The sequence below is a fragment of the Crassostrea angulata genome, chromosome 8 (assembly GCF_025612915.1).
Source record: "Crassostrea angulata isolate pt1a10 chromosome 8, ASM2561291v2, whole genome shotgun sequence".
NCBI lineage: Eukaryota > Metazoa > Mollusca > Bivalvia > Ostreida > Ostreidae > Magallana > Magallana angulata.
Genome location: NC_069118.1, coordinates 3,942,253 through 3,967,090, shown reverse-complemented (window position 1 = coordinate 3,967,090; position 24,838 = coordinate 3,942,253). Strand labels below are relative to the sequence as shown.

Below are 24,838 nucleotides of genomic sequence, written 5' to 3'. Positions count from 1 at the left end.
ATTGAGACTTCATGTATACATGATCTCTAGCTTAATTTATATAAAAATAAGTTAAAAATCTAATACTCTCCTGGAAAAAGTTTGAAATATAACAGTTTGATACACCTTGTTAATCATAAAACACGTTTAAAACAACTAATAAACTGAATGAATATACAGATGTACATTCTAGAGGCGGATCCAGCAATTTGGAAAAGGGGGGGGGGGGTCCAATTGATGAACATCAATGCGTACAACAATCATTAATTGTCAATAAACAAGGCCTTTTGAACGTTCTCCGTGCGTAAATTTAATAAACAGTTATTTCGTCAAAATCTATATATTTCATATCTATTTTAATATCAGAGTTTTGGTTTAGGCAAGGAAGATTTGCATAATTTCTGGCCTTAAAAAACCCAAGTCTACAGCAATGAGAACGTATGTCTGTGCATAATAGAAAGAAACACTAAGAAACAAAAAATAATTCAGACTAACTACGACAAGCTATAATTATAAAAAGGAATATTTTGATCGATTTTGATTTCTATCGATTGCCTTCTTAAAGAAAGGTCTAAATGATAGGATATGACAAAAAATTAAATTGGGATAGTTTATTTGCTGAATAGAAGGAACATATGTAATTCAATTGTACAAGCCACTGGCGTCGGAAGCAAATTGAAAGTGGGGGGAGGGGGGGGGGGGGGGTTAGACTAATCCTCAGCAATATTGAAAAGAAAACCTAATTCCCAAAATCATAAAAATCCGGGGAAGATACCTATAGTTTCAAAACAAATACTCTTACCTACCCAAATGTTTTTTGTTCAAAATCATGAAAATTCTAATCCGTAGGGGGGGGGGTATACTTATAGTTCCAAAAAAACCTAATTCTCAAAATCTTGAAAATCATAATCCGCGGGGTGGGTGGGGGGGGGGGGGGGGGGGGGGGCTAGTATGCCTATGACATGACTCCAACTTCTCAATATTTCAATCTTTTAAGGTAAATTTAGGAACAATTATATTTCCTGCGACAAAAAGTGGGGGGGGGGGGCTGAACACTCTATGATGCTATGTTCCTAATGGTTAGGTCTAACTTTGCAAAAAAAGTGGGGGGGGGGGGATAAGCCCCCCCCTAGCCCCCCCCCCCCCCCCCCCCGATTCCGACGCCTATGCAAGCAATATAGTCGTCCAGGGAACTTTATTGATGTGACCTCTGTATTGGGTGCGCCACATCATCCGGCACTAGTACAGATGCGATCAAATTCAAGAAAGTTTTGAAAAGTTGTGCATTTTCATAATGGTTTACATATAAACCACTTACACGGTATTTTTGAAACATAATATCCGATTCTCGGAAACAAAACAAAAAAAGGCTTTCTTTTGTGTTTCATTGGGTATGAAGGTATCTAGCATTCCAGAAAAATAGCATAACCCGCATACGCGGGTTTAATTTTCTCTGTAGTTTTCTTTTTTTTTTTCGTATGAAACGAAGTGAAACTTTTTTATTATAATTACTTAAGTTAACTAAACAATACATTTGAAAGCAGCTTTTAAAAGTAAAACGAATGTGTGTACTCGTACTTGAACGCCGTTTTACTCGATGGCTTATCAGTTCAAACTGTATGTTTTCTCATGGAAGTGAACACCGGATGCTGAAGGGGAGTACTTTTTTCGATAAAAAAAAACTAGTTAGGGTTTTTCATATCAGAAATACATGTAAATTACGGTATGTTGTGAAAAAATCTTTCGATAAGCAATTCTAAAAGCATTTATTTGAGATAATTACTGTATTTATATTATAAATGGAAAATATTGCCTTTAAATATGCATTAGAAGTTTTCAAAAAAAATCCCAGAGAAAGGGGGGGGGGGGTTCCGACCCCCGGAACCCCCCCCCCCCCCCCCTCTGGATCCGCCGATGCATTCACAGAGAAATGCTATTAATTAAGTGATAAATCTATCTGAATCCTGTGCAACATAGATGGACTGTAATAATTGGTATAGAACGTGATGGAAGTGACCATTTTGTTCATTCAATGTGTAAAACACACACACACACACATGCTGCTTTACTTAGGCCTCAAAATAACAAACTCATGTTATTGAATTCACAAGGCCTTGCTAACTTATAAATCTTTTAATGGTTAAAGTACGTTTTGTACAATGTCATGGTTTTTTTTAAAAATACTAGTACGTAAATATTTTCTCCGAAATCGATCACATACAGAATATTGGTAAGTCTGCTATATCCTGTCATCAACGATAAAATGGCTGAACATTAACGTTTGAAGTGTAAGTTGTTTGATGCTTGAACATGTGTTTTCATCAGAGATAAGAAAACTTTACCCGAGTTCAATAGTCACTCATTTCATTTAAACATGATACCTACAGAAACTCATTTTTTAATACAAGTGGTTATTTGAAAGAAATGAAGATTCTGTACTTGATGAAGCATTGTTTTCTCTTTTAAATTATCATTTGTTGTACATGTACATCAATTGACTAATATCAATAGCGCATTGCCCTTCTGAATATAATGATGCCAATATATTTGGTGTATCATCCAATGATATAGATGTCTTCACCTTCTTAGTTTAAACAAGATGAAAAGCAAATGATGAAGCTTCAAAGTTTTTTATTCTTAAGAAGTAAAACAAAACAGTTAATCATCAAATAATTGATAAGCTGAGGGTTCTGACGCCATCGACTGGGAACTCTCCAGCATTGGAGGAGGGTTTAGTACAGTGGGGTTGTAAGTCCATTTAGGGAACATTCTCTTGTACAAGTTCATCAAAACTGTGTCCTGTGACTTCAAATGCCCATCAAAAACACACTTCATGTGACCGTGGGTTCCTATAGCAACAATGATTTATATTAATACATAAATTTTATGCAATTTAAAAAGCTTCTAATTGAAAATAATACAGAAAATAATTTCTGTGTATTCAAAAGTTCGCAATTTAAAAGAGATCATGGGAAAAAGCAAAAATTAGACCATCGCAAAAATATCCAGATAAAAATGGTAGTACATTACTCACATTCATAAAAAACCTAGCTTTCCATTCATTTACTCTTTTTACATATACATGAATGTATTACCCTTAAAAATTGCTAAAAAGTTCATATTTAAAGCTAATATTTATTGCTAATATTTATGATATAAGCTGGAATTTACAGGTTAAGTCATAGAATAGAGAAAAATTTGATGATTCATTATCATTATAAAACAATTCCTCCTATATAATCATCAGTGAATAAATTACCTAGAGGTTCCCTGATATGGCCTCTCCTTCCCCATTTGGTGTGGAGTTCCACAGGTTTAAACCATTCAATGTCCTCTGAAACCAAACCAAAAACTTCATTCCGTAAAAAAATCATTTTAAAATGGAACAAATTCATAATCCATTTAACTGAATTCCAGGATCTTGCATCTCATTTCATGGCTTTTCAATTGACCATGTACTATTGACAAAGGCAAAGAATTGGTTTTAAATTGTAGTAATTCTTAGTTATATAAATGTTAATTACTGCTCTACACATCTCCTTTTCTTCAAATAATAATCATGTATGTAAAACACCTTGCTTGTTAACAAGAGCGGAACCAATTAGAATACCTCTGTTGAAGAACATGTATCTGACGACAGCGGATCTCTTGTTGATCTTGAACGGATGGCCACTGAGAACAATCCTCTTTGTGACGATTCTGTCAGGATTTACAGAGTGAAGACTTCCTGTAGCTATTAACTCATGCTGACCTTAAAAAGCAAACAACATTAATCCAGAATAGCTTAAAATAATTATTGGTACATACATGTATCTAATATGTCAACAAATGAACAAAATTCTGACAAAAACATTTTACTAAAAGGATGATTGCTGAAACTCAAGATTTTTTTTTAACAATTTCCTGATGATGACAATTATGTTTAATCTAAAAGTGAATTACAAGGTGTTGAAAACATTTCGGTATTTAAAATATCTACTATGAGTCTATGACAATGATTATGTTAATTTTGTAACACTACTGGCACTGCACCAGTTATCGGCTAAAATTGAACGTTTTCTTTTCGCATTTCCTTATTTCTTGATATTTTTTAGTAAAACTTGACATACTTTAAATAGTGAACTCCTTATTTATCAATCTGTTAGTTTATATCATTTTTTAGAACCCAAAACATCTTGTTTTGTGCCTTATAGTAGCCCCAAACATTGCCGAGTTTTTACGATTTACGAAAAATCCCTATACATGTTGATTTTATACTCTGCTAAATGTAATTTGAATTATGCGGCTGTATGCCCCTGGGGTCGGACTAAGGTTGTAGGGTTTATGATACATAAACAAACCTCATGAAATTATTCATTTATTATCATACGGTAATACACCAAATCGTAGACTATTCAGGATATAATTGTGCAATCAGGCGTTCAACTGCGCTACCAATCTCTAAAAAATTAGTGAATTCCTTTTGTTTATACATGTTCAATATATTGATTTTATATGTCAAATCAAAGAAGTGATATAATAACGTATCACAAAGGGGTAATATTCTATTTTTAACTTATTACGTCACTTCCCCAACTGCTGAAAGTGCGAAGATGTAAAATCAGCGGTAAACAATGATCGTTTAAGCTCATGTATAAGACATATTCAAGAAAGTTTTCTAGGAACTTACTTTTCTTTATTGGGAACAGACGATTGAATTAAAAAATCTAGGATTGTCGCATGCTATAAACCCGGACTATCAGTTTAGCCGATAACTGGTACAGTACCAGTATAGCATTAATTGTGTAGTTTGACTTCTGTCCTACCATTGTGCTGCTCTTTGAAAACCAGGACAGGACATGGCGGGAACGATATAGGTCCAAATATGGTAGCCATGGTAACCGTATCATGAGCCAAAAACCTCTCAAACTGCAAGAAGACAGCACATTTAATTTTATCATTTCAATAGCACTTACAAGGATTATCAATTAAAATCAAATGAAATTACATGTACTTAAAAATGAGGTATTTTAGGCACAAAAGAATATGCACAAAATTGTTGACATAATATATGACATTGTATTACAACCATCACGACATAATATATGACATTGTATTACAACCATTACAAGCTCTGTGAATGCTATTACTGTAACAATGTACTACTAACCTTGTGTTTATTTGCATTAGTATGCTGTGAGAATATAGGACAGGCCGAATATCTCCTGAAGCCGACATGGAATATCAGCCTGTCCTTGGATTTGATTGGTGGTCGGTATTCTGGTACCCTCTTCAACAGGAAGTTGAGGACAGACATCTTGTGCTCATGCTGTAGTAGGCCAAAAATCACGACAGGCATCCCAGGTTTGTAAGACACTGTGTAGTAAAGGCAACAGTGAATTAAGGTTTGACATAATATGACATTCATCAAATTTGTTACATATGTACAACATAATGTTTAAATGCTGTAAATATTACATGTACTTCATTTATCTTCAGAAGTTACTTACACATAAAATCCTTTGGCACATTTGCAATATGTATTTGAACAAACCATCCACTCTGAAAAAAAAATTATAAATGACATGTACCGGTACATTGTTTCTCTTACAGTGAATATATAAACATATATTTACATTTCCCAGTGTCTTTGCCTGTGATAACACTATGTATCGATTTTGTACTATAAAACCCATAATACAAATGACACCAAATTGAGGCGCCATAGGGGTTTGCTTATTTATATTTAAATATTTAATCATACGATGGCTTAAAATTATATAAATATAAGTAATAAGGATTCATTCTTTGAATATTATGAGATGATAATTTCGGTCGGGGCGTGATCAAATCTATCATAAAGCCCTTCGGGCTTTATTGGATTTGATAACGCCCCGACCAAAATTATCACCTCATAATACTCAAAGAATGATTCCTTATTCCTCATATACTACTGCAAATTTTTTTTGAGCTGGGAGTTGATCACATGACCAACCAATATCAATCACATGACCAACCAACTTCATATCCCAATAAAGCTTGTAAGCCCATATTTTTAAATATCACCCCCAACTAACCATAACCCCATCCTCCTCCCCTCCTTTCATTATCCTTTTCTTTGTCCTTCTGAAATCTTTGAACTGGAAGATCCTGGCAAAGTCAGATGGGAGGTTCTCTTTGGGGTCCCAGGGGGAGGTCCTGAAACTCTTCAACCCTCGGTACCTGTATGGAGATACATCTCAATATGTAGGCAGAATTAAATGCTGTAGTAAAAATCAATTCTTTTCGTAAATGTGGCATGATCTTTAATTTTCTTCAAAAATTATTCTTTCATAAAGAACAAGCACTAGTTTTTCTTTGAACTTTAGAATCAGTATTGATTTTACCTTTGGAATCTGTCCCTGGCGTCTCTCTCCCTGGGGGTGTCAATTTCATCAGGAAACATCACGTGGTTCCTCTCTTCTTTTATTTTCTCCAACCTTGGAATCAAAAGTCCATCATTTTTTCATCTGACATTGAATTCAAACATAGCAAGGAATTATCTGTTTTCTATAATTTCTAAATCACAATATGAAGAAAGCAAGAAAAATAGTTTTGATAATGAAGTATTCTTCACATCTTACTAATTCATTTCTATTAAACTATAAAAAGCTGTAGAAGGGATGTTATTGGCAGAGGAAATAAAATCAGATAGGGTTACGCACCGATCTCAAAAATGAAAATTTTGAGTTAAAAATCTGAGGAAATCAACAAAAATCACATCCCTGTATAGATATTATGGATTGATCTCTTTGAATTTATATGTACATGGAGTGTTTTAGTTTATTCCCTAAAGAAGACATTATATGACATGTAGGTGATGACACTGAATTAGACATACATCCTCTCCTCTTCCTCCATGTCTATGGTTTGATCATAGTTGGCAACGTCCCCAGCTTCAGTCATTGTCAGCTGACAAATACAAAAATAAAGACTTCAGAAAACATGCCAACTACATGTATTAATCTATATTTATCAAAATTTAAAAAAATGAAAATTTGAGAGATCAAAGATTCCTCTGGTGAATTTTTGCCAACACAGTGTAAAATAAAATCATACTTAGTCTAGTAGTTTGGCTATACAGCTGTGCTCTTACAGCTCAACAAAATTTGTGACCCCAAATCCTAATTTACAGCAAATTCAACCTGTAATTCCTCTATTACCTATTCTTTTGCAAATTGTTGCCAATACATTGACAATAATATATATAACATTGTTTTAGCTACACATTTCTCTGCTTTTAACATCTCGTTGCTCTAACAGGGAGAGATATTGTGACCCCAAATCCTAATTTACAGCAAATTCAACCTGTGTTTCCTCTATTATCTATTCTTTTGCAAATTGTTGCCAATACATTGACAATAATATATATAACATTGTTTTAGCTACACATTTCTCTGCTTTTAACATCTCGTTGCTCTAACAGTGAGAGATATTGTAACTGGATCACTGGCAGCCAATGTTACTGCTTAAGACTTACTGTATCAAACTCTGCCCCATCCCCAGACTCAGATCCAGAGTCATCCATTGCCATCATGTCTTCATCTTCCATATCCTCTTCATCATCACTCTCATCATCATCAATCTAAAACATGGTTTTATCCTCATCATTCAAAGTATCAAGTATACACCAAGTTATCTCAACATTAGTTTTGGCTAAAGTCATTGCGCTGAAGGTTAAGAGTTAAAAAGGCAGAAAAAACTATTATTCTTCACCAATCAAATATTAGGTTAGTAAAATCAGTTGTTTAGTGATTATTATTTCATCCTAAAACTTTATCCTATTAAACATAATATTTCAATCAAATCATTGTCATTACTGTACTCTTAATTTACATCCTGTCCTCATCACTAAATTGCACTTTCTTCCTCAAACCTTAAACAGTATTTCATTATCACTTAAGTCAATCCAATATGAAAACAACAATATATTCTTGCAATTTTGAGAATAGAAATTCAACAAGTATCTCATTAAATACCATGGATTAATTCATCCAAATATATAACAACTTACAGTATCCTAATTACATGGTTTAGGGATAGTAATAAAACTGACTGTAGATTCCTAATTAAATGTGAAGAATTAATATCCGCATTTTATCACGAGAAGCATCCCTCGGGGATTTTAAAATCTCACTTTTATTTTCTGAGAGTTGAGAAGTATAAGATATTACAATAAAAGTTTCGCATTCTTGATTTAATATTCTCTTATTTTTATACATGCGGATTTAATTAATCGTGTAAAATAAGGAATCTACAGTATTTCACATCCCTTATCCTGGATATACCTCCTCCTCCTCACTGTCCACTATCCAGGCTGCCTGGTACTCAGACGTTCCTTTAGGGACCTTCTTTACCAGCTTTGTCTTGGCCTTCAATGCGGCTACAAAATAAACAAATAAATATAAAACAAGATCCATAAAATCTATATTAAAGATTATATAGAAAATATGTGTATTGGTATGCCATATCAGATTAAAAAAATAAAGTCTCAACAAGAACTCAAACCTGAGATAAATCCAAATGTAAATATAATATGTTCTACTTTTGAGATACTTCGACCCAATACATTGACCTATTAACCCAGAGATATGTGCATTTCTAAACTTTATCATGGATTTTATTTTGTGCTTAATTTGTGCTTTAAATAGCCCCTTAAGTTTTCTACTATTTTTCAGCACTCATTAAACAAATTCACAGATCAAGAGAAGAAAATAAATTTATGGCAAAACATGTTTATATCGAATTTCAAGGGACAATTGTAAATACTTTGTCATAGCCGTAATTCCTTATACGTTAATAGCGAATTCGTAAGAAATCTTATAGGCGGGCATGATAAGGCATGATAAGGCAACTCTCAGTAAGTAAAAAATTCCTACTATCTATATGACGTCACAATAAGCAGCATGACGTCAGGATAATACAGGCTTTTATATTTTGTTTTATCAGTGAGTGTTATAAGGTAAGCAGATAGACACTTATATGTCTTGACCGGCCTTTCCTCTGTCAGTGTGTACAAAAGAGGCAAAATAATAACACTACCCCAAATATAATGAAACTTTAAAGATGAATTTGGTAAATATCAAAAGTAAATGTATTGACCTAAAAAACTTGAGAGTGCTGCTAGAATCCTGTGCTAAGTTGTTGTAAATGAAAAACACTTAGTATTTTCAATGAAATTAAAGAAGTTGAGGGGGTTTCCAATAAATAATGACAATATTAATTTTATGCAATTAACAATAGGATTCTAGCAGTAATACTAATAAACATGAACTAATTGCCAATCAAATTATTGTATCAAACATACAAATGAACTTCGGGGTAGTATTACACTTTTTGATTTTTGTAAAGGTAAAAAAGTTATCTCTTTCCAACTGTCACGTGATACCATGGCATGGCAGCTTCAAAGATAGAGTCGATTCCGAAGTAGAAAAATAATATATTGGTGAACACATTCACTTGGTATTAATATTCAGCACTGTTTTCATAAAAAAAAAACAGTTTTGAAATTGATCATAATTTTGACGGTCATTGAACTCGGAGTTGCCTTAACCTACCCGCGTAGCGAGTTCTTTGTAAAACAAATAGCTGACAAGACTTCAAACAATTGTAAGTTATATTATCAAATGAATATTATTGTGATTCACAAAACATTTCATTTTAACCTCTTCATTCAATTTTTAACAGAATTTTTAAAATTTGTTCAATATTTTAATTTTAGCATTTTATACATGCATTTTAAAATTTTAAACTTTAAATTTTAAAATGTACCTTCAAAGAAATTTGTAATCATCATGGAAACTATTCATTAAAAAAATCATATGTTAAAAGTTTTCCAGCCGTAAATTCATTATAGCCGTTTTCGTTATATAAGACAATTTTCTTTACTACAATTTAATCTATATATTTATGAAATTTTTACAGGAACTTTGCTGGGACATGAATAAGAATTCCTTGTAGCCGTAAATTTGCTATATCCATGTTTGTTGTATTTGAGCTATAAAAGTGCCTTATAGACATTAGAAAGTCTGTTAATCCCCCCTTGAGCTGACCTTCGGCTTCCTCCATCTCCTCCTCTGTGGGCCAGGTCTGCTCGCCTTCCATCTCCCCGGGGACGTTCTCACTCTGTAGAGACTCCTGGAGGGCGGGGTCAGCTTGCTCCAACACCCTCACATCCTCCGAATCCTCCTCCATCGCGTTCTCCTGTAAAGATACAATTAGGTCAAGAAGGCTTAATGGTCAGCAAATTACCCATCACAACAAACTTAAATTCTAGATAATTATGTTTTCTTTAGCCATAAAACTATCAGTTTAACACAAAAGAAAAATTATTTTAGCTTTAAAATTTGAACAGCATTCTATATCTTTATACCAAGCTCTCATTGGAAGGATGAATAATATTTTCCAAAAAGGACTACCATCATCTAACCCTCTTAATGCTAAACAAGAGGCCCATGGGTCACATCGCTCACCTGAGGAACAATAGGTATGATAAAATCAGCTTAATCGAGTCATAATACAAACTATCTGGACAATGTACAATAATACATGTAAATCCTGTATAAATAAAATCCATTTTCCCCCCTGGATATTCTTATGTTTATAATCATTAGTCCCTTTTCTAACAGGATGATTTTACAGTCATATCACATGTTGAGTATTGCAGTTCTCAAAAAGATCCTTAACAATTGTTTATATATGGGATATAAACCTACATCAAACTCTGAACATTCTTGTGAGGCCAAAGAATTGTCCTGGGGCTAAAGTCTTAACAATTATAAAGAATCATCTGGCTGATTAGTTTCTGAGAAGAAGATTTTTAAAGATTTACTCTACATATTCCTATGTAAAACTTTGACCCCCCCATCCATTATGGCCCCACCCTAGTCCCTGGGGTGTCATTACTTTCACAACTTTGAATCTACACTACCTTAGGATGCTTCCACACAAGTTTCAGCTTTCCTGGCTGATTAGTTTCTGAGAAGAAGGTTTTTAAAGATTTTCTCTATATTCTTTTCTTACACTTCGACCCCCCCCCATTGTGGCCCCACCCTACCCCCGGGGGTCATGATTATCACAACTTTCAATTTACACTACCTGCGGATGCTTCCACACAAGAAGATGTTACAAATGTGAAAAGTTTACAGACAGACTGACAGACAGACGGACGACAGACAAAATGTGATCAGAATAGCTCACTTGAGCTTTCAGCTCAGGTGAGCTAAAAAGAAATAATTCCTTGTTTGTCTTGCCAAAACATTCAGAAAATGTTGAAGCAAGCAAAGTATTGTATAATCATTTTTTCAGAAGATTTGAAAAGGGGAGTAATTTTTCGTGTTTTAAAAATTTGATGATTTCCCTTATTGACATGGCCAAAGAAAAGAAATATCATCAATGCAACATAATTTTGTAATAAATAAATTCTTCTGCTGACTACATTTTTTTCGAAATCAAATATTGGTTCATAATTATGCATATGCTAGATTGCTTATCAATCACAAACACATTAATATTTGAAAAGGGGGAGGTAGCACAATTCAGTTTTCCACGTAGTACACTCACCTTCTGTCTGTCAGACTTTGGATAGAGAGGATACGGATCAGTGACAGCATCAATCTGGGTCATCTGAAAGTCTCCCCACCCCAGGATGTGTACTAGTCCATTCACTGACATGTTCCTGCCTCGTAAATATCCGGTCACCTTCAGGGTTCCACAGGGGGCCTGAAATCACAGTTACATATACATGTAGCTATGCCTCACCACAATTCAAGTACTTTACAATTATAAATTGTATCAAGTATTGTGACTCATAATTAAAATTCATTACATTCATTAATATCTAATCAATCTGAATCATGAATGAATTAGCCATATACCTCTTCATTCTCCAGCTCAAACTGAATTTCCTCTGCTATGAGGTGGGGCCTGTTGTCGCGGTAGTGAACCGGTTTGATTTTCTGGTTTGTGATGTTCCTCATCACCAGCAGGCCATCTTGTTCCGAGTCCAGGGAGTGAAGCTTCTCATGGGGAAACCTGCAAATGTACAGCCACAAATCTGTTAGTCATTCAATACAGCCATACATGTAAATTAACACCCTTACAAATATGAGGAGCACTTTTCCTATTCTTCTAAAAATTTCAGATTTAGGCCATAATTGGTTTTTATGATTTTCAGAGTAAACATTACTCTAATTTTCATTGTTATTAAGTAAAACTGTTTCTATCAGTAAAAAAAATATAAAACTGCATACCATTTTTCTATTTTCTTCTGTAAGAATTTTTTAGCTTCACTTTGCTTTTTTATTGCCAGTTTTTTCAATCCCTGTAAAGAAAAATGATAAAGAGTTATCATTTATAATATGCACACAAGTTTTAATTGCAGAACTGTAGCTCCATAGGAAATTTGGACTGATGGACTGTGGAGCTATAGTTCCATCCATACAAAAAACTATATCTGTGGCGCACAAAAAGTTGCTCATGGTTTTTGGGCTACTATACCTAATTAAGGACAGAAATTTGTCATGGACAAACACACAGAAACACAAGGGTAAAACACTACTTTGGAGCAAGGGTATAATAAAAATACCAATTGATTAGAATAAATCATAAATGATGTTGATTATATAAAAAGAATATTGAAATTCACATTTTTTTTTAAAATACATTTTTTGTTTCAGCAAATTTTGTCCCTAATTAGAATGAAAAGCAAATATACATAGAATGTAAAAACTAATGACTTACAATATATGCAGGCCATTGTCATTACACTCATGTCATGCATAGACGAGCCTACTTACCTGTGTTACAAATGTGACTGCAGGGATACCCTGCCCAAAGAGACACCTGAGCAGCTGTTCTCCGTAATCGTCCATACCTCCCTGGGGGGACAGGACACAGAGCAGAGAGTCGGCCACCTTCACAGAGTCTAGGACAGCGTAGAGATTGCCAAACTCAGGGACATAAAAGGAAACTCGCTGCTTGAATCGCGGGATACTGAAAGTAAAAACATGGAGTATATCTCTGTGCTAACCATAAAGAATATATAATTAAGAGAATCATTTAAAAACATAAATGTTTAGCTTGTGTTACTTTCAATAGTAGATGTCTCGGATATTTTTTTTAATTTTTATCTACACAATTAAAATATAAAACTTCATATGAAACATTACAAAATGCTCAAACTGACTCTGAATGCACACCAGCTAGTATATCTATATTTCTAAGATAAACTTTATTGTGAATACTTAGCTCTAAAATGCTTACCTAACATGGATGACTCCTTGCTCATTCTGTGTGACTATTGCAGATTCATCGCATGACTTCAAGGTATCTAGTAAACTACTAACGCCCAGACCCTCATGCAGTAAAAGCACCACCTACAGAAAATAACAGTATACTATCTAAATAAAACCTTCACTGATTAATGTTTAAGACTGAATAATAAAAACAATACATATGGCTAATTTGTAATTATTTTATCATGATGTACATTATGGGAAAGTTAACCATACTTCAAATTCAACTGGACAGGTAGTATCATTCTACACTCTCTTATCCCCATATATAAAATAATTTTATTGTAAAAAGAGATTTTACACTGTAAACTTCAATAAGTCTCACAATTTAATTTTTAATTTAAAGACTGATAACTGTATTACAACGTACCACAAAATGAGGAGGTGAGGCATTGCCCCCTCTACTCCTTTTCTGGTTTAAAATTTCTTCCCTTTTTTGCTTCCGTATTTGATCAGCCTAAAATAGTAAAGAAAGAGAAAAAATCAACAAGCTATTAATCATATTACATTGTGCTTGGTTTAAAACAACAAAACTTAGAATTTTTTATTATAGATGCAGTAATTGTTTATGCATGTTCAGGGACGTACCGGTATATACGTCCCTGGCATGTTTAAGGGTCTAATACCGAGCGCAGCGAGAGGCGGGCAAAGCCCGCCTTGCGAAGCGAGGATTAATGGTAACACGTATATATATAAGAAAATCAGTGAAAAATGAAAGTTGAATCGGGGTACTAAGGCCAAAAAAAATTTCTTCCAGTCCTGGTTGCCGCCATATTGGCAGCCATTTTGTTTTCAAAAAGTTAATTCGATCATTGATTGACTGGTACTTATCGATGCTTATTGCCCCTAAACTCGATTAAAAAAGTTCCAGTGTTTCAATAGAAAGTAATTTGAATTAAAAGAAATTAAAAAGGAAACCAGATAAGTTTCAATAGTGCTTCAATCAAGAAACACGATTTGTTCTATGTACCGGGTATGTCTAATTATCAAATTATCAGATGGAAAATAAAAACATTTACACCACAGAACTGATCTTTTAGATACTGAAAAAGTATTCAATTTTATTACAGCGGCATTCATATGAATTAAATTGATAAACAATGAAAGAAGAAATTAAAAAAAACTCGGAATCACGTAACTCTCTTCGGCTATTTCCGAAGGCAAAACTTGACGTTTTACGTCTGAAATATGACGTCATAATGTAGACTGAGCACGCGACGTTTAGTTTAACTTTGACAAATGATTTGGGTAGGCAACCATGCAGGCGGATCCTACTGTGTGCGTTTTAAATAGATTTTATTATACAAAAACTGCACTGTGTTAAATCTGCGCTCGGTCCAATGGTCACACCGTTTACATATTACAATTCAAATTATTTGCAAGCAATTCTTACAGAAATAAAAGTAGTAGATTCTTTCAATACAAATATGAGCATTGACAGATATCAAGGATTCAATGACAAAGACAGGTTAGCATTTTTCTAAACAGAAGAACTATATAGTTCAATAGTTGCAGTATTTTTTTTCTCATACTTGAATTTTTTTCAAAATCACCAGTATACACTTACATGATGTTTTCTGTCATGTTTTCTCTGTAGAAATTTATTTCTTTTCGTAGCTGTCTTCACATTGACTCTTCCTATGAAAAGAAATAATGTAATTTATTTCATGATGGCTCTTTTATGAGGAAATTCGGGTTTCCAAGACAATTTATGCACAAAGACTATGCTTGTCTACTTACCTTTAGTTTCTTTGTCGAGTTGACCTTTACTTTTGTGTTTTCCGTGTTTATGTGATTTATTCTGTTGTTTCAAAGCGCCAGGACGATGCGCCTGCTGTACATCAGCAGCCATTCTGTCAAAAAATTTCACACGTGGTTTGAGACCGGAAGTTTTTATTTTTCAGCATAGTAAGCGGCCTTCCGCTGAATTGTTGTAAGCGATCGAAATGGCCGACGATGAAAAGCTTCTGCCAAATAATGAGGCACAAAATCAAGGAAAGCAATCTGTTTCACAGGGGTCAACGGGCGAAATGTCGCGTCCCAACAATCTACAGCGTATTGCACAAAAGAAGGCGATGGTTAAAAATTACTCGAGAACGAAAAAGCTGGAGAAACTGGCAGTATATTCATCATGCAAGGTAAATAATTTGTGAACAATAGAGTTGTCTCCCTTTGCAAAGAAGTTTTCTCACCAATTTTTTCATCAAATTGACATTTAATTTCACTGATACCAAAATATAATGCGAAAACTACGTAACTTATATTAAATACAGAATTAATGTTTTCAGAGCTGCATAAAAAGATATGGTTTTTTTTCAGACAGAGAATTGCAAGTGCAATGGCTGGAAGAACCCCAACCCTCCCCCTACTCCTCCACGAGTGGATGTCTCTCAACCCCTAGCCAATCTGACAGATCCTTGCAGAAGCTGTAATCACACACTGAGTAAGCTGGGTTTATTACCCACACACATGTTCATTAAAGCCTAACAAAAAAATAGTTTGTTTCCGCTTTCATGCTGAAAAAAAGTAGGGTCGGTCGGTCGGAATTTTTTTTTTTTTCAAATATTTTTTTTCCCTTTGATATTGCAGTATCTATGCGTGCCGGATAGATACTGACACTGCTGAATGGTATAAAATGAGAAATACTTTTAATATCATTCCTGACTATTAAGCTGGTGTTAAGAAAACACAAAAATGATATTATATATCAGATACTTCCTCTGCCAACGATGAGAGCATTATTAAAATCTACAACACATGGAAACATACAGCCATTTTGAAACAAAACATTTGAGTTACACTGATTTGAGAAGAGTAACTGCTTCAAGCGTTTTTGTGACCAAAATTTTGAGTAATTTTTTTTCCAAATCGGATAAAAACGAAAATAAACGATTTTCCATCAAAAATCCTTAAAAAAAGTTTTGAGTCGGGTGGTAAAAGCTAAGGTCGGTCGTGAAAGCGGAAACAAAGACTTTTTTTTCCTAGGCCTTACCATAAAGAATTTTTTTATCGGTATATTAGTTTTCATGAGGTAAAGGTCTAGGAAACGTTTTCTCTTTCTTACATTTATAAGTGCTTATGTATAAACTTAGATAATATACATGTGCAACATTTTCTCACACCTGTCATGTGTGAGGTAAATTAAGGCCCAGATAAGTTTCTGTTTATCCTACAGGTGCCCATGTATCCCACTTGGATAATACAGCTGAGGAGGAGTTGAACCGCCTGCTGAGGATAGTGGTGGATGTAGAGAACCTGTTTATGTGTGTCCACAAAGAGGAGGATGCCGAGACAAAACAAGTCTACTTCTTCCTATTCAAAGTATGGAAAACCTCTCTAATGGAAGGATCAAAATAAAATATTTCCGAATTTAGTAAATCTAACTCTTAATTAGTAAGGCGACAACAAAGTCAAAGAGGAATTTACTCTTGTTTTCTTCGTAACAGTTTCCAGGTAGATCTATAGATGATGACCAACTACAGACTGTAAATATTAACGTCTATTCTTAACCAATATCTTTGTTGTTTTGTTGTAGCTTTTAAGAAAGTGCATCTTGAATATGAGTAGCCCCACTATTGAGGGCCCATTAGGGAGTCCTCCATTTGAAAAACCAAGCATAGCAAAGGTTTGTTCAGGTTAAAAATATAATGGCAGAAAAGCAAGATAGAGATATTTTGATTAAACTCATTTATCATATGTTTAATAGATTGTAATACAATTTAAAGTTTGAAATTGATAAGTGGGAAAGATTTTTAGAATTTCTATTTTTTGAAACTTGTCCATTTTCAGTTATTTCTATTTTACTTTGAAATGTTCAGACTTCTGTGTATCAAACAAATTGTTAATAAGTATAGAAATATGCCCCATTTTGTTGATAAGAAATCATTTTTTCTAACAGGGAGTCACAAATTTTGTGGTGTACAAATTTGGACACCTAGCTCAAAGGGAATGGCAGACAATGTATGATCTGGCCAAGATGTTTTTACACTGTTTGAATCACTGGAAGTTAGAGACCCCCACCAGTCGACAGCAGCATGCAGGGACAGAGGACATGCAAACCTACAAAGTCAACTACACAAGGTGCCCCTCTAGTATCAATACATTGTAGTTTTAAAATTGGAGTTTAGTCAAGTTTGAGAATTTTCTTTGTTCCTATCAAAAAGCAGAGGAAACCAATGCATCTTCAACACCTGTTCCACCTTATGTAATACATGTATGATTCTATCTTAAGTTTATAAGTGATTAGTGAACTAATTTGAACCTTGCTGTCTAGATTATTAGTGTTAGATTATGAATAAAAATTTACCTTTATCGTGTATGATCAACAGATAAAACAGATCAATTTTAAACATTTTTTCATAACATTTCTTACTGCACTTAATATCAAAATAAACTATTCATATAGGCAGATGGTCATGTATTGCTTATGCAATGCTCTTAGAATGTCTTTTTGATAGACCTGTAAAAAAGATTATAATGCTGATGTTGTACAATTTGTAGGTGGCTCTGTTACTGTCACGTGCCAGCATTCTGTGACAGTCTGCCGCGATATGAGACGACCCTGATATTTGGCAGGACCGTGCTCAGGTCTGTGTTCCAAACCATGAGAAGACAACTCCTTGATAAATTCCGTGCAGAGAAAGAGAGAATGCCACCAGAAAAACGAACTCTTGTCCTTACCCATTTTCCTAGGTAAATTTTATTTATAGGGTAAAAGATGAAACTGTTTATTTTTCTTATCCTGTTTATTATTTTGAGTGCTATGAATAATTTTCTTTAATGAACAATCTTTTAAATACCTTTTCACCTTTATATCAATATGTAATTTCATTGAAGGTTTTTGTCAATGTTGGAAGAGGAAGTTTACGGTACAAATTCTCCGATCTGGGACCCCGATTTTTCACAGAATGCAGCCAATGTGGCTGGTTCACCTCCATCAACACGTAAGTTACAACCATCCACAATTAAAAACATTTAAATTCTGGTCATACATCATAAGGTACTGTCATCTGTATAGAAATTACAATCATCCAGATTTCAGTAAGTCATCCACCCATACACTGTCAAATCTAATCATCCACAAAACCTTAGCAAACACAGAAGGTAATATCTGAGTATATTAGACAGACTTTTGAAAAGCATTGATTGATCAGGGTTGTACAAGTTTTTTATGAATTTTAAATTTTTGTCTGAATTTTTTACTGTGAATTTTACGGCTGTAAAGTTTACTGTACATTATGTTGAAAGTGCTTTAAATTATAATGTTTTTAATATAAATGTAGTACTACATTGTTTACATAATTACAGCCACCACCCCTACAGCAGCCACCGGAGTTAGTGGTTTGAACAGATTCCTCTCCATTGGATCCGTGCCCACCACCCCCACCTCTAAAGAGGCCGCCGAGAACTTCACCTCCATCAATCTAAGCCCCGGGGTGGGGCCAGCTCGACGGACGTCTAGGTCTGATACAGGTAATCACGTGAATGGTGGGTAGTATAAACCAAAATAAATTTTTCAATTCTCTTTATGCTCTTTAAGTTTTATCGACAAGTGCTTTTGATTAATTTTGTTAAATGGTGTCTGTTATTAAAATTCTTTCATTCAGTATACAATCAGTAAGTTACTAACATGTTTATATAATGTATACATTTCTGATATGTTGTAAATTTGTAGCTTTTCTTTAGATTTTCAGCAACAGTCTTTTTTAACATTTTATATAAAACTCAGTATCTGAATAGCACTTTTGCAACCAAACTATAGGCATTTGGCTTTTTAATGACAGGTATTCAATATCTGTATGGAAGTGCCTTATGATATATTTTAACAGGAAGTTCCGAGTTGAAGCGCAAACTTGAGGAGACATTTGGTCCTGAGGACGTGAAGAGGAAGAGAATTGAGGGTGACGTACCCTCAGACCTGGTGACCAACATCGTAGCCACGATCACTGAACCAGAACAGATGGTGGGACCAGATGTAAGTCTCATATAAAATCACGCATAGTTACAGTATTATGTGAAATAAATCAAATAAAACAAAGAAAATAAAATTTGTAAAATAATAATAAAATCTTAATGCAACTGTTGCCAAGTAGTCAAACTTCATTATCTCGAAGAAGTTTGGACTGTTTAGAAACTTCGAGATATCCTAGTATTGGAGATATTGAGGGTAAAATACTTTAAAAAATAAGTGGTTAGAACTTAAAAATCACTTCGCTATATACATTGTATTTGAGATATCAGTAATCGAGATATCAAAGTTCAACTTGTATCTCACAGATGTAGCTCTTAAAGTTGAACATCAGGGAACATTGAAAAAAGATCGGGAGATTAAACCTTGAAGAAAAATGGGAAAATTATGGTCAAATCATTAAAGATAAAAAATCATTAGCATCTCAATGTTAATATTTGTAATATATAATTATTTTCCTGATTTTAAGTAAAAGAAAATGTTTTTATTAGATAGAACATTTTGAAGTATGAAATTTTCTTCTCCAACAGCCCACCCTTTTCCCAGCCCATGTAGCTCGGGATGAAGCAGCCAGGCGGGAGGAGAACAAAGGAGTGATAGAGTTTCACGTGGTGGGGAACAGTCTCAGCAAGAAGCCCTCCAAACAGACCCTGGTCTGGCTGATCGGCCTACAGAACGTGTTCTCCCATCAGTTACCCAGAATGCCCAAAGAATACATCACCAGGCTCGTGTTTGATCCGTAAGTTTTGATCTTATAGTGGACTAATTTATTAATCATCTTGTACATCCTTTTCGTAACTTTGTCTCAAAGACTCAAACACTTTATCAACAAAAGTGTTTATGCTAAGATCATGAATCAATTAAAATTTGCAGTTAAAAATGGGTCTCTTACATGTATATTCTTTTTATTTGAAATTACTGCTGTATGTACAGCAATCAGGCAATGATAAACTGAAGAAACTTGTATTTTATGATGAATAAATTTTCAAGAGAATTCAGTAAGAGCTGTTTTGAATTGAGGATTCTCACTGTTTTAAATTCATTGAAGGAAACACAAGTGCCTGGCCCTGGTGAAGGACAACAAGGTGATAGGAGGCATCTGTTTCAGGATGTTTCCCACCCAGGGCTTTACAGAGATCGTCTTCTGTGCCGTCACCTCCAACGAACAAGTCAAGGTCAGATCAACTACTCTCAGAAGAAATATGTATATTTTTATTAAGGATAATCCTGTCCGCTAAAATTTCTCTACAAATTGTAATGTTAAGGAATTCACATGTTAATACAATTTTCCATTGTGTACATGTTCGTAGGGTTATGGGACTCACATGATGAATCACCTCAAGGACTACCACATAAGTCACAGCATCCTCCACTTCCTGACGTTTGCAGACGAGTACGCTATTGGGTATTTTAAGAAACAGGTACTGAACTGTGGCACCCTCCACTGAATTGATGTAAAAAAATAATTGTACCTCTAATGTTATCATAAATACATCCTAGAATGTAAATATCTGCAGATTGTAAAGAACTTGTAATATTGAGCTTAATGAAAATAAATTCATATTTTGTTATCTATATTTTTGTAAAATGATGAAATATAAATAGATTAAATTTGATTTTATACACTTTTAAAGGGTTTCTCTAAAGAAATAAAGTTGGCAAAATCAGCGTACCTGGGCTACATCAAGGACTATGAAGGGGCCACCCTCATGGGGTGTGAACTCAACCCAAAGATCTCCTACACCAACTTCTCCAGCATCATACGCAAACAGAGAGAGGTAAATAGCTTCATTGGTTTGACTCTATGTTCAGTTCAGATTTTGCGATATGTAACAATGTTTTCACTATTTATCTTAAAAATCAATAGATAGTCAACTTTTTATTACCATATATTTTGAAAAAATTGGCAGTCATCAAGGGAAATTTTCAAATTACCATTAAAAGATTAAGAATGACAGAATGCTTATCAAGCTACTAAAGAGGGCAATATCATGCATGCCTAAATGTCCGGGGAATTTAAAATTGCTGCTGAAAGTAAGAAACTCTGTTTTATCAATCGATTGTTGCTTTTTTTTCAACTAGATTGTAAAAAAGATCATTGAAAGAAAACAGGCAGAAATGCAGAAGGTGTATCCAGGCCTGAAGTGTTTTAAGGAGGGAGTGAGGCAGATCCCGATTGAAAACATCCCAGGGGTACTGGACCGAGGATGGAAACCTGACCCAGACAAAAGGTCAGTGGATGATAAAATTTTTGCGAAAAACTTGCAGTTGTTGTTTTACTCTGTAGAACTATAATAAATTTAGTTTTTGTGTACAGCAAGGAGGCCCCAATGGACCCTGACCAACTACACAACATACTGAAGACCATCATACAGCAAACCAGGGTAGGCCAACTATTCAGACACCCATTTAACACTGGCATCATGCATGCTTCTATTCTTAATGCATATATACGAAACATAACCTTTGAACTTTTTAGGTTTTTTGGAGAAATATAGATTGAATTTCATTGCCCACTTTACAAAAATATATATGTGATCAGGTTAAAGATAACCCTGACATACCAGTATTATTTACAAGCTTACAATATTTCATGCATTATAAAGTATATGTGTGTGATCTGATTTCCAGAGCCATGCCAGTGCCTGGCCGTTCTTGAAGCCAGTGGAGAAATCCGAGGCCCCTGATTATTATGACCACATCAAATTCCCTATGGGTATGTGAAGGAAACTTTGAAATGGTTATGGAAGGACTATGTGAGGGATAGAGTGTTCTTATGCCCCAAAATTCAAAGTCATTAATAGGGCTTTAGAAATTTGCATTTAGAAAGATTAAAACATTTATAATTCAAGTTTAACAAAATAAATTGTCTGTTTGATGTCATTATAAATATATGATAGATGGTGATTTAATTTCACAAAAAAGTACATATTTTTAATAAGCTAAAAATTGGGTATTATCAGTTTTTTAAGTAGGAAACATCAAGCACATGCTTGCTCCAACACCATTTTTTAATATGATATGCAAAATATTATAAACAATAATATATTTATTTAAATGAAAGTTATTTTGGAGCAACAATGCGCTTTATTCTTCTTACTGTTGAATATATAGAAAAACTGGTGATTTTTTCATGTTTTTAGGGGAAATGGTGGAAAATGGCCAAATTACGTAACGTTATAGAGGCACAGGGAACAAACCTTGCCTTTAAACTTCCAGATTTCTGTTACTTACATATTTATTTTTATATGCTATTGAAATAGCATTATGATATGATGTGTTTTTGAAATTTTTTTAAAAACAGGGGACAGATGTTGGACCTTATTGAATGTGGTCCTTTAATATACAGAAAACTTTTTTGTTTAAAATAGTAGTACAGCACATTTATCAAACACAAAATAATGCATCTGTTTTATGTATTTTACCTTTCAAGTGTAGATGAATATTTTATTACTGTGATATAAAAATAATGCTGAAGTAGTTATAACCCAATTGTTTTACATTAAATTTCAGATCTGAAGACCATGGCTGAGAGATTAAAGAACCGCTACTACTGTCACAAGAGACTGTTTATCGCAGACATGACGCGAATATTTACAAACTGTCGGTCATACAACAAACCCGACACGGAATACTACAAATGTGCTAACACGCTGGAAAAATTCGTCATGGGGAAATTGAGGGATGCAGGACTAGTGGAGAAGTGAACTTATCAATGATTTAATATGTTACATTCTTCATGGACCATACACATAATTATATACATGTACATTCATATATTACCATTCATTACATGTCATCACTGTTATTTTTTCTTGTCAATGAATCTCGTTGTTGTGAAAAGTTTTATTCTAGAATAAATGATGCAAAAGTATACGTTTTGATTTATTGGTTGGTTTTCTTATCGTTTTCTTGTTATTTCCTGGTTCCTAAAAAACATAGATATGTACATATAAGGTTTCATATTGGTTGGTTTGTCTCAGTTTACCTTTTCTGTCACATTTTGTCAAATGAAAATACATATACCTGTCAAATAGGTACAATTAAAACCAATGTATAACAATGAATAACAGATGTCCTATAGAGATTTATATTTGCGAAAACATGACATCTTTTTTCCATTTAGAAATTCTCGGTACATCCTGCACATTTTTCAACGTTATCAACTGGTTTTTATTTTTGCATGACGTTATGCAAAATTACTAGACTTTTAATTCTTGGCTATATATTGAAACCTGAAGTAATAGAGGAGATGTTTCAAAACAATAGGGTAATCAGACGTTTGTCATTTTAGTAAATGATCCTAGTTTGGACACAAACGTATTATGAATATAAAATTACGCAAGAAGCTATGGAAATCATAACTTGGCACCCTTAATGATCACAAAACACTTTTGTTTTGATGCAGTAACTGCATTATTGATTAATAAAATTAATGAAGACAATAAAATTGTCTGAAATGTAATTATTTATTTCGTTTGTTAGGTTGACTTTCTTCTAGATCTGAAATAGAAAGAAAACGTTAACATTAAACACGATCTCGTACATTGGATATACATGTATTAACATTCCTAAGGTTATACGTATACCGGTACACTTTATTCAATCCACGCAAAATTAAAAAAAAATCCCAACAAATCCATTTGAATAAATTAAAGAATCCTATACATCTTGTACATATCTTATACATCTTATATAAACCTCTGAAAAAATGCATCTTCGAATATTTTGGTTATACATGCATGTACCTATCCACTACATCCGGAACACGTACACCTCAGCCACAGGACTGCAGGGTCGCAGTACCCTCTTTTACAACCTCTGCTTTTACAGAACGAGTTACATAGAGCCTCGTTAGTGGGGCAGTGAAACCCCGCGATGACAACACTTGTAGATACTAAAACAAAAAGGTTCAATTTTTACTAGTATTCAAGCTCCTAAGATTATACGCGTAGGTAACACGTTGTAAGATAAATTCTTTGCAATGGAACGGTACACTGCAAAGTTACCAAATTTATTTAAGCACATAGTTTGTTTGTTAAAGATACTACAGTCTATAAGTAAATGAATACACACCCATTACAAGGAAAGTCAACGCAACAAAAACAAACACCTTCATTTTTTTTCAACCGATGTTTTTCTGAAATGTTTAAAAAGTATGAAGTTCCCAAAACATTTTATTTATCGAAAGTTTGGAGAGGTAGAATTATAAAAATCGGTATCTTGCCAATAGAAAAACAAAAAATTCTTACCACATATAGCGATTATTTGATGCAACTGAACTGTTATATATATACACGTACTGCTGATCGCTAGAGATAAAAATAAGCATAGCTTGCATAAATTAATACACAAACAACTCAATGACCATCGGCATATCACAACCGTCACTAAATCACTATACATATAGAATCTGTTCCAATTAGTTTATAGATTTTAGTTACGGTAGGGGGAACTTAAAATTTTGTATTTCACAAGACAGAGAGTGCCAAAATTGTTTGTTGTTCGCATCTCAAATATTGCAGAAGACATTTTTATTTTTACATTTACATCAATTTTGAAGATGACGTCATATTAA

The 24,838-nt window shown here is 33.9% G+C and overlaps 2 protein-coding genes and 1 long non-coding RNA gene across 3 annotated transcripts; 1 reads left to right on the top strand and 2 right to left on the bottom strand.

The window, feature by feature from the left end:
* Positions 1 to 2,593: 2,593 nt before the first annotated feature.
* On the bottom strand, positions 2,594 to 15,192 carry LOC128158985 (pre-rRNA-processing protein TSR1 homolog). Its single transcript, XM_052822008.1, has 20 exons — positions 15,033 to 15,192; positions 14,860 to 14,930; positions 13,663 to 13,749; positions 13,261 to 13,373; positions 12,795 to 12,990; positions 12,249 to 12,319; positions 11,874 to 12,030; positions 11,560 to 11,718; positions 10,050 to 10,200; positions 8,286 to 8,380; positions 7,478 to 7,582; positions 6,839 to 6,909; positions 6,345 to 6,437; positions 6,036 to 6,180; positions 5,469 to 5,520; positions 5,129 to 5,334; positions 4,785 to 4,887; positions 3,590 to 3,730; positions 3,239 to 3,313; positions 2,594 to 2,828 (listed from the first exon to the last, which is right to left on the bottom strand). The coding sequence occupies exons 1-20, from the start codon at positions 15,142 to 15,144 to the stop codon at positions 2,638 to 2,640; spliced, it is 2,394 nt and encodes a 797-aa protein (XP_052677968.1). The 5' UTR covers positions 15,145 to 15,192; the 3' UTR covers positions 2,594 to 2,637.
* A 9-nt stretch (positions 15,193 to 15,201) lies between these two features.
* On the top strand, positions 15,202 to 23,134 carry LOC128158984 (histone acetyltransferase KAT2A-like). The gene is made up of 17 exons (XM_052822007.1): positions 15,202 to 15,430; positions 15,612 to 15,735; positions 16,468 to 16,613; positions 16,828 to 16,917; positions 17,191 to 17,372; positions 17,793 to 17,984; positions 18,129 to 18,235; positions 18,600 to 18,764; positions 19,121 to 19,266; positions 19,791 to 19,999; positions 20,309 to 20,435; positions 20,571 to 20,681; positions 20,895 to 21,038; positions 21,343 to 21,491; positions 21,578 to 21,644; positions 21,892 to 21,976; positions 22,774 to 23,134. Exons 1-17 carry the CDS (start codon positions 15,239 to 15,241, stop codon positions 22,965 to 22,967), a joined length of 2,430 nt encoding a protein of 809 aa, XP_052677967.1. The 5' UTR covers positions 15,202 to 15,238; the 3' UTR covers positions 22,968 to 23,134.
* Positions 23,135 to 23,708: 574 nt separating this feature from the next.
* LOC128161367 (uncharacterized) lies at positions 23,709 to 24,532 on the bottom strand. Its single transcript, XR_008240359.1, has 4 exons — positions 24,513 to 24,532; positions 24,337 to 24,400; positions 24,009 to 24,157; positions 23,709 to 23,763 (listed from the first exon to the last, which is right to left on the bottom strand). It is a non-coding gene; the product is annotated as an uncharacterized LOC128161367 (long non-coding RNA).
* Positions 24,533 to 24,838: the final 306 nt, after the last annotated feature.